At 42.1% G+C, this 9,915-nt stretch overlaps 1 protein-coding gene across 1 annotated transcript in view; it reads right to left on the minus strand.

Annotated features, from left to right (window-relative positions):
* The window catches only part of LCP1 (lymphocyte cytosolic protein 1 (L-plastin)), a 20,110-nt gene extending 12,801 nt beyond the window's left edge, over window positions 1–7,309 (minus strand). The window contains exons 1-6 of the mRNA XM_009703423.1: window positions 7,203–7,309; window positions 5,265–5,416; window positions 4,381–4,510; window positions 3,396–3,528; window positions 2,722–2,803; window positions 1–159 (exon numbers count right to left, since the gene is read on the minus strand). The exon at window positions 1–159 is cut by the window's left edge and continues 22 nt beyond it. Of these exons, the coding sequence (XP_009701725.1) occupies window positions 1–159; window positions 2,722–2,803; window positions 3,396–3,528; window positions 4,381–4,510; window positions 5,265–5,416; window positions 7,203–7,269 (723 nt within the window). The 5' untranslated portion in view covers window positions 7,270–7,309. The remainder of the gene's footprint in view (window positions 160–2,721; window positions 2,804–3,395; window positions 3,529–4,380; window positions 4,511–5,264; window positions 5,417–7,202) is intronic.
* Window positions 7,310–9,915: the final 2,606 nt, after the last annotated feature.

A 9,915-nucleotide genomic window follows, 5' to 3' on the forward strand; every position in this document is an offset into this window, starting at 1 on the left:
CCTGCTGATCTCTATGTCGGCAAAGAGTCCAATTTTGATGACTTGCCATAAAAGACCCAAAACCAGGTAAGGTTTCCCTTCTTTTAAATCTTCAGCTCCAATGTTAACAACATGGCACCCAATGGCTGAAGCAGAGTTCAGAGCCAGGTTCAGATTTTCCTAGAGAAAGAGGAGAACTTCCAAATGATGCAGTAACTGGGGAGTTGAGGATACAGGAAGGGAGCACAGCAGAAAGTAATGAAATCTGTGGCAGCTTCACTGTGAAAGCATTTACGTACATAGAATCGTAGAATAGTTTGTGTTGGAAGGCACCTTTAAAGGTCATCTAGTCCAAGCCCTCTGCCATAAGTAGGGACATCTTAAACCAGATCAGGTTGCTCAGAGCCCCGTCCAGCCTGCCCTTGAATGTTTCCAGAGGTGGGGCATCTACCACCCCTCTGGGCAACCTGTGCCAGTGTTTCACCACCGTTATTGTGAAAAATGTCTTCCTGCTATCTAGTCTAACTCTACCTTATTCTTGTTTAAAAACATTACCCCTTGTTCTATTGCAGCAGGCCCTGCTAAAAAGTTTGTCCCCATCTTTCTTATAAGCACTCTTTAGGTACTGGAAGGCTGCTCTAAGGTCTGCCCGGAGCCTTCTCTTCTCCAGGCTGAACAACCCCAACTCTCTCAGCCTGTCTTCACAGGAGAGGTGCTCCAGCCCTCTGATCATCTTTGTGGCCTCCTCTGGACTTGCTCCAACAGGTCCATGTCCTTGTGCTGAGGACCCCAGAGCTGAAGGCAGTACTGCAGGGGGAGGTCTCACCAGAGCACAGCAGAGGGGCAGAATCCCCTCCCTTGACCTGCTGGTCATGCTGCTTTGGATGCAGCCCAGGATAAATGTCTGACCACAGGGAGCAGGGGAACACAGAATTTCCTGGGATTACAGGTAAGTTCTGCATCCCAGCACAAAGACAGAAAGGACCTCCTTGGCAAAGGTGAAAGACACCATGTTCACAAGGCATTGGAGCTCAGAGCATACGTCTGCGTTCACAGTGATGTCCTGGCTCAATCCTGGTTACCAAAGGCAGGCTCTCCCTATAGCTAACGCACAAACATGTGTTCAAGCGCAGACTTGCTTCAGCATGGGGCAAGTTCTCATCCACTCAGTCTTGTACGCATGGAGGAATAAGGGAGCTGCAACTCAATCAAACAGCAGATATTCCAGGCTCGGCTCTCCCTAAGCAATATGCAGAAGCCCTAACACCTAAGATACAAATAAGTTGCTAGATGGAAATGTATACAAAAAGCACACGATTATAGGAATCAGTATGAATAAATCTGTTGAGTTTTTAACCTTGTCGTTCAACCAAAGTCAGAACTGGTCAAGCCTGGATATTTTCTTTTTGAACTTTGGAGTACGGAGTCCTGGTTTGGGAGTGTTCATTGGAAACACAGGGATTCTGTGATTCACAGTGAAGGGCAGAAAGAAAGTAATGTTTCAGGAATGTTATGTTTCCTCACCACTTCTTTCTCATTTAAAACAAAGGGTATAAGAAAATCTGTCCCACAGATCTGCGCTATTAAAAAAGGTGGCTTGGTAAACAGAGGGCAAGTAAAGCAGGCAAAGAAGCCTGGAAAATATAATTTATTAGATAGATTTGCAATTTTTCACATGAATTTCATCACTGCTGGCATGACAGAGAGATTTGATTAGATAAAAAATGCAGAGAGAGACATAGTGTAAATTCTCATAAGCTAGAAAAATTGGAGCGTTTCAAATTAATTACCTTTTCTTCACCAGACAGCTGTAAAAGGGTTAAGTTAAAGTGGAAGCTATATTGATCAAATCATGTCTATGTGTGACAGGGATTGATCTGGGCTGCATCACTAAGCTATGCTGCTGACCAAAACGATTAGAACTGAAAAATGTGGTACACAGCATAAAAATCCAATTTAATGGCTTCTGAGCTTACTTGAGCCTGGCTAATGTTCCATCAAATCAGAGTAGCTGAGGGCTAAACTGGGTTAGGTTCGTATCTATTCCGTATATCTATTTATATTCTGTTCCCAGATACATAGATGTTGTTCATATAAAAATATGTCTCTACATACTGCTATGTGTGAAACACAATAAACTTTAAATAGGTGAAAATTAGCTTTTTTTGTCCAATTTTTAAATCATATATGTGTGCACGTAATAACAGAAATAAAGAAGGGCTTCAGTATTCAAGGTGAAATAGCACAGATTGTAAAAGGCAGACAAAGGCTATGGTCCAATCAGAGGCATGTTGCACAGTTAATATTTTGGTGAGGACATCAGACTGCCACACAGCAGTTGTGAATTCAAGTCCATGGCCATGCCTGTGTGACCTTGGATGTGGGGTTCAGCCTTCTGAGAGCTACTCCAACTGGAATTGGTCACCGTATTATCTAGCTGCTTTTGCATTCGTATGGCATCTACCACAAAGGTATCTAAAGCTATGAACTGGTAAACATTATACATTGGATTAAGTGCAAATATAAACACAGTTTGTTTAGTCAGATTGCTCATATGTTCGGAAAGAAATAGAAATGTAAGTTTTTATGTTCTTACGACATGGATCTGAGCATCTCACTTTGCCACAAACAACTTTGCCTGACTATGTTGGGCAGGACCATGGTATCTCCAGCCTTTGCTCTAAGTGATTATATCAAAGCATCCTAAGGGGAAAAGCAAAGAATCTTGTTATATTTTAGTACCTGTATTGTGAAGGGTGTGAGTTTCTTTTTGTTGATTGTTCTCTCATCAATGGTATCTGGCACTGAAAAGTTGATCATCTTACTGGAAATAAAAGAGAAAGCAACAAGAAATACACTACTAGCTATGTGTACACAAAATACTGATACAGCTTTTGTCACTACGCTGTAGAACAAGTCAAAGAGCTGGAGAGTTACTGAACAAATATAGATAGCCTCTGTTTCTACATGTACACACGCAGGCACACACACAATACTCAAGCAATTCTTTTGGATCACATGTAGATTGTACTATAGGTGTGAGGCCAAGAATGCCCCAAGGTGAAGTTCTGTGAGAAGTTTATTGTACAGAAAATTTCTGTGAAAGCACTCACTATCTCATGCTGCTTCATGTGAACCCCCAAGAGTCCTTGGACAAAAATAAAACCAAGTAACTCCTCAAATTTCACTGACTTCATCTTATTGCAACGGTACAGAGGCAAGGAAAAACTCTCATTTAACATGAAAGAAGCTTTATATTTTAAAGACAGAAGAAGCAAAAAACCTAGCATTATTAAGGCCCTGAATCTGCAAAGATTCATGAGCTTAATGTAAAGTCAGCAGCTTCCATTTAAGCAGAGATGTGAGTTTCTGCAGACTCACATTTCCCATTTGTGAGAAAGATGGGTATTATTTACCAAAGCACTATGCCATCACCGACTGCCTGGAAGAGGTCATCTGTTTCTGGATTCATTGGGACCACGTGCTTACAGTCAGGGTCCTTCTCAAGGGCTTTATTAATCCAGTTGACAAAGGCATACTTTTCTTCCTCTGTGGACACAACATCAAATCCATCAGTTTGCTGTGCAATACCTCTACCATCATTTTACTTACAAAGGCAGAACTCCTGGGGGAGAAGGCTCTCCCACCAGTGTGACTGATCAACAAACCCCTACAAGGGAAAAAGGCTCTCAGGAGACAGGCAAATGAGCTGAAGACAGCAATGGGCTTGAGCTGGTTATTACTCCCTCCGTACTCCTGCCCACTGACTGGGGTTGCCTGGTGTCATGAGGGCAGGCATATTATAGAGGCTGGTAATGAAGTACATGTGATTCAATGGTATGCTGCAGTTGCTATGCTCTGCTAAGCGTAATTTGTACTTGCACTATAATTTGAATGCATTGTTGTATCCCTCTGCTAAACTGAAATCCCACATAACTTCAAATAAGTTCAAATAAGTGAATTCTGTATTTTACGTTACACCCTCCACATGTGGAAAATCTAGAAGAGCCTGGCCACGGCTGGACTGGGACAAGGGTAACGGGCAAATGTTCCTTGCCGTCCAACAGGGCTGTAACATAGATGTCATGTACCGACAGCACCTCACACCACCCCCAGTAGCTCAGAGAAGGTGTCCTTTGTGCTTGGGTGGGTGGAGACCTTGGAGCATCCTCTGCTGTCCCTTCCCTGGAGAAAGTCAGTTCCCCTCCCTTGCCCCCGGAGAAGACAGCCAAGCATGGGACATCCTCCCTGTGGAGCTGCTTCAGAGGCAGCAGAAGCAACCATGGCTGCCCCAAACTTTCAGCTTGGAGAAACAGGCTGGAAGATAAGAGAGAAGGTGCAGATGATCTCCAAGGGCACACTTGTTTCTAGTTGCTATCGGTGCAGGACAGCTGTACCTACCTGAGTAAGAGTGTTGTGTGCCGGCACTGGACTGCTCGGACGTCCCACCGATAGCACAGATCCCCTCCTTTTTGTTGATTTGTTTTCGGAATGACTTGGCAACATCATCACTCTTCAGGTTTTGGAAAATCTTTCAAGCAAGAGAGAATTTTAACATTTTGGAGAATTAAACCAAGCTAAACCAGTGAGCTCTTGGGACAGGAGACATGTTCGTTCTGCTTCATACATAGGGAAGCACAGCCTACGTACTATTCAGTGGGTTTATGTGTAAAATCTGTGTATATCTGCTGTGGTAGAACAGGATCATATACATTTTTTATGTTTTCAAAGCAGTGAACAAAGATCAGCTAAGTAACAGAAATGTATATGGGGTGAAACCATGGAGCTAAAATGTGCAGGAGGGCCTTTAACAGTTTTGGTTTGAAGAAAGGACAAGTAAAAATCTGTTTCTCCATCCCAAGGGAATTTCTACTATTTTAGCATTTGCTTTTGTCCCAGTTCAGACCAGAAAAAGAAGCAGCTTGTTTAGTAGAAAAAATGCCCCATAAAGTTTCCAGTTTTAATCTGCTGAAATTTTTCATAACCATCTAGCCAGGACATAATCATTTTGCAACTTATAACTGAAAAACTTCATCCTGCTACCTCAACCAAACTGAAAGATATTAAGTCTATTCAATATGCAGCTGCATTCATGTAACTTGTCCCATTTAATTTCAGGATTTCTAGTTCAGTTACCTCCTGCTCTCACCTTTTCCAGCGAGAGGACTCCTTGGATTAATAGATGCCCATGAGACCCTGTGCTTGTGCCTCTGCTGTGCCCTGGGGACCACCTTGAGTATCCTGCCTGGCATCTTTCTTACTGAAATAAATAACGTCTTACTTACTGAAATAAATTCATCAAAACTGATCCTGCCATCCCCTGTGGTTGTCAAATTCTGAATGAGTTCTCTGGCTTTATATCCTGGGAGAGGGAGATTGGCTGCCTTCAACACGTCTGTTAAATCATTGGCATGGATGAAGCCGTTCCCACTGATATCTGCAAAGATTAAAGCAAACATTTAGATTTTACATCAGCCCAATGAAATTTTATGCACACAAAGGCTCGTTTTTATTTTACCTGGGAAAAGGTACATTATATATAAAGATTTGTTATCCTGAAATCCAATATTTTCAACCACTGTGATGTCATTTATACCCAAGAAAAAATTACAATCACCATTTAACAAACAAAAACTGACAGTGATGAATTTATATGTTTTAGACAGATAGTAATATCTTAATAAAGCTAGGTTTAGATGGATATAATTGACCTTCTGAGGTTTACCTATAGACAAACATGTGATTTATAGAGAGACTATCCTGTCTACAGAACAGCTAAAGAAAATGAAGTTGACGCAATACAGAGTTACATCTTACAAGCGCATATAGTCACAGATGTAACTTGTGATTTTGGCCTGTTTTCTGCATCTAGCATCATCAGAAGTCATGAGTTTAGAGGCTTGGAACTGCATATGGTCATCCTTAAAACAAAAACTTGGGTGTTTCTCTGTGATGGTGCTAACACAGATAGTCCTGCTGAGCCTGTTGCCAAGATCTGAGGTAGTATTTTGTGAGAAGATCACCAATACAGGTTAAATAGTCCTTTCTTCTCCACCAGTTTTCAAAAATCTCCACAGATAAAAAAGGAAACTGAATCTATCGCGTGGAGAGTTTCTGTTAAAACACTATGGTTATGTACATAGTTATATATATAGCTCTATATGGTTATATACTTATATTTGGTTTTTATATATCTCTATGTTTCTTGTTCTGCAGGCTCTTTTTCCCCAGCCCAGAGGCCGAGGCGATTTCAAAGAAACGTGTGCCGATTTCCCACATGGTAAGTTGCAATGTGAGTCATTCGTTGTAGGCTGCAAAAAGGCACTCGGCTCTCAGCATCAGTAGCACCGATTAATACAGATTGCAAAGAGCATCCTATCCATTTCTGAAGTCATACAACACAAGGATCTGGACTTGGAGAGGGAAATGTCTAGGAGAGGAACAAGAGCTTCCTTCCAGCATTTGCCTTGTCAGTGCCTCGGGTATATGGGGTACACACAGTGACCAGATGTTTAAGATTGCCAGCCTGGACTACTCTGATCTCAGGAATCAACCAACCATCACCTGAAGGAGCAAGGACAACTGATTAACACATAACCCAGCGAGGCTGACAGATCTGCTAATAAAAGTTAAGTGAGCTGTGAGAAACACAAGGTCCTTTTCTTACAGTTTGGGTAGACGGCGATGGGTCTGCGTGACTTTAAAGGAGACAAATCAGATGAGACCTTTAAAGGCTTGGAAAGGAAACCCACACTTTAAAAATATATTCGACTTGAAAGGTCATAGTAAAATGATTGCAAATTTTGTAGCCGTTTGCACGTTTGTCCTCTCCAGACTCTTCCTCCCCAGAGGGAATACTCAATTTACATTAAAATAAAACCTTTTTGCCTTCCAAATAATTTGTCAGGAATAAACAATATTCTTAGGAAAACACTTGAGAGTATTTCCAACATGGTTTTCTGTATTTCTCTTGAGGTAATTTCATAAACCCTGCCGCTCACTGCCCTGCCATCTCTCTCCGGTAAGAGGCCGTTGCTCTGCAGCGTGCTGATGTGGTTTCATCTAGGAGGCCTGCAGTGGCTGGAAAAAGAATTTCTGTGGTTTCTGACACAGCAGATCAGCGCTGGAGTAAGCTCCGTTTCCTCACGGCTGCTCAGTTCATGAGAAATGAGCTTGCTACGGCTTCACACTTCTGCAGTGTCTTTCCTGTTTGCTGTACTTACCGACTTTGCTGAAAGCCTCTTGTAGCTCTGCCATCTCCTCCTCTGAGAAGTGTGCTGTTGACGCCATTTCTTATTTCTCCGAGTGGCAGGTCTGCAAGAAGAAAGCACTTGTTTTCATTTGGTGCCTTTTTGGGTTTGTAATCGTGATGAAAATCGTTTTCACTTGGATTTTCAAAGTCTCGGAGCAGCTCCCCGTAGCTGCAAACCCAGTTCCTCTCTCCATCCCCAAATCAAGTGAAGGGGTAAAATCCTGTGTACATGAGATACAAATCCATGTCCCTCCTGTTGTTTTGCCAGGCCCTGCTCAAAATCCCAACAATTTTATTTATACCAATTTAACTGGAATTAAGCCCTGCTTACTTTTGTACTACTTACTCTGCTAACTTTTATTTCTCATGGAGAAAGTTGACAAACTTGTGCTGGTTCTTGTTATTCCCCCTTTAGAAACACAATTCCCCATGTGCTTCTTCAGCAGCGCTGGCAGAGAAGCAGCAGCGCTGTCTGCTCCTGGGGCTCTGGGTTGGAGCTGGAGCCCTGGGGGATGTTTCCACTGCCCACCTTTGGGTACCTGATGAGGTTTACAGCACCAGGTCAGGCTACCCAGAGAGGTACTTCTCTTCCTGGCTATGGGGAGAGTTTAGGGACTTGCCCCCAAGGTACCTAAGTTAGTGCCTGAGGTTGGGTGTCACTTTAGGAATGGGTGGCTGGAAGGAGTTTTCCTGCCTTTCCTCTCATCAAAGATATAAAGCAGGAGGAAGGATTAGACTTTCCCTTTCTAGGCACCTTTTTTAATAATCAGAAAGGGAAAGTTTACTTCTGTTTGTCACATAATTTAATACACTGCCAGAAGATGCACATTACACCCCTCTGCTTTTTCATAAACCTACTGTTCCTTGCATCTATTCATGAGGAAACTGTTCTGGAGACAGACTACCTATTATTCTATATTTGTGAGAATGACTCTAGTGTCCTATGTCTCTTGAAGTATTAATTAACCAAGCAACTATTTAAACAGAATAGAATGGAAACCTGAGTTGATCCTGGGAAGTGGTTGCTGTAGCTACAGTGCTCAAATGAGGAGAACAAAAAATCAGAAATACCTAATTCCCAGACTAACGCCAACATTGCATCCTGGAGGCTTGGAGTCCAGACTTTATAGAAAGATATATAGGGATAATTTAAAAACTTACAGATTTTCTATAGCCCCCTACGAAGACACGAAGAGTTGTGTACAGCCTATCTGGGCTTCAGATTTCATGCTCTGCTGAACTCATGCATTGATTCCTTGTATCTGTGAGAACCACTACGGACATGGCCTTGAAAGAGCCCAAAGGCAATCTCATGTGGTTAGCGTTTTGTCTGCTGTCTCCCTGCAGTATCATGCACCCTTCTTCTGCCTCATCCCTGTGATTTTAGGGTGAGGACAGCTTCCAGAGAAAAATATGTTCATTCACTCCAACCTTCATAAGTAGAAAATACTGCATAATCCATAACACAGTCGCCCTTGCGGCACGAGAACCCATGTGCAGTTTTCAGCAAAACAGAGCTGGTGATTGCTACTGAAATACTAATATAATATTAAAAGTGGTTCTAACCACCATACTTTCAAGGATTACCTGTAAAAATCCCTGTGATCCACTAGCAATGTGGGCTATGTATACTAGGGTAAAATTAGATCCATAGTCTTCCTCCTTCATCCTGGTATCTTTCCTGCCTCTGGTTTCTCATTACTGATCTTTTTCTGTTGCATCCTGTGTATTTTTGCAACATGTGGATTACCTAAAATGCACCTGGACACGTGAAAATCTTACACTATCAGCAAGAAAATCTATATTCCACTGCAAGATCATCCCTTCCAGTCCAGTCATTTGATCAAGCAATATAATTTGCGACACAACTTTTAATAGCATTAATACTGTTCTAGAGCTTAAAAGATAAGAAACACTAAAGGTTGTTGCCTATAACATTACTTTTGCAAAGAGTTTTATAACCTTGAGAAAAAATTATCGCCAACATAAAATGGAGTTTTCTTGGTTGCATAAGAAGTTGTGGCCTCTGATCAGTAACTAAAACTGATCTGTTAAATACAGAGAATCCTATCAATAGTACATATGTTTACATGTGCATGCATTTATACTAATAATACATAATAGGATGAAGGGTTTTGGTGTAATGAACCCTTCTGACATCTTTTTTAGGTCAATATTATCCACTCTGTTGTAAAGGTGGCTATGCTATAGCCGAGAAATGAGATGAATCTCTGCACCGAGCACGAGAACTTCTCCTCAATCACTCCAGGAGTAGCTGCACTTTAGTGATGGAGGTATCATCACTGCCTGCTCCAACACACAACTGAGTTTCTTCTGCATTTTCATTCCCTTGGTATCTCTTGATTTCAGCCTGTCAGCTCCAGTATCTAACATCACCTGGTATTGCTGACTAAAAACCCACTCTTTGTTTACGCAGTAGTGAGATTTGGACAGGCCCCCTCCGCCAGCCATCCACACAGCTCTTTTGGCAGGTCAAGTGCATCATAACCCATCATCTCTCTGAGGGTTTGACACTGGTGCCCATTGCAGTACATTTGCCACATAAAATCCACACCAGCAAGAAAAATCCCTTTTAGCCACCACCTCTACACAGTGTCAGGATTACTTCTAGTCTCGGTTTTCACAAGGGACTGCAATAAAGGCAGGGGAAGAGGTGAAAGACT

This window comes from Cariama cristata, unplaced genomic scaffold (assembly GCF_000690535.1).
Source record: "Cariama cristata isolate BGI_N322 unplaced genomic scaffold, ASM69053v1 scaffold11897, whole genome shotgun sequence".
NCBI classification, from domain to species: Eukaryota; Metazoa; Chordata; class Aves; order Cariamiformes; family Cariamidae; genus Cariama; species Cariama cristata.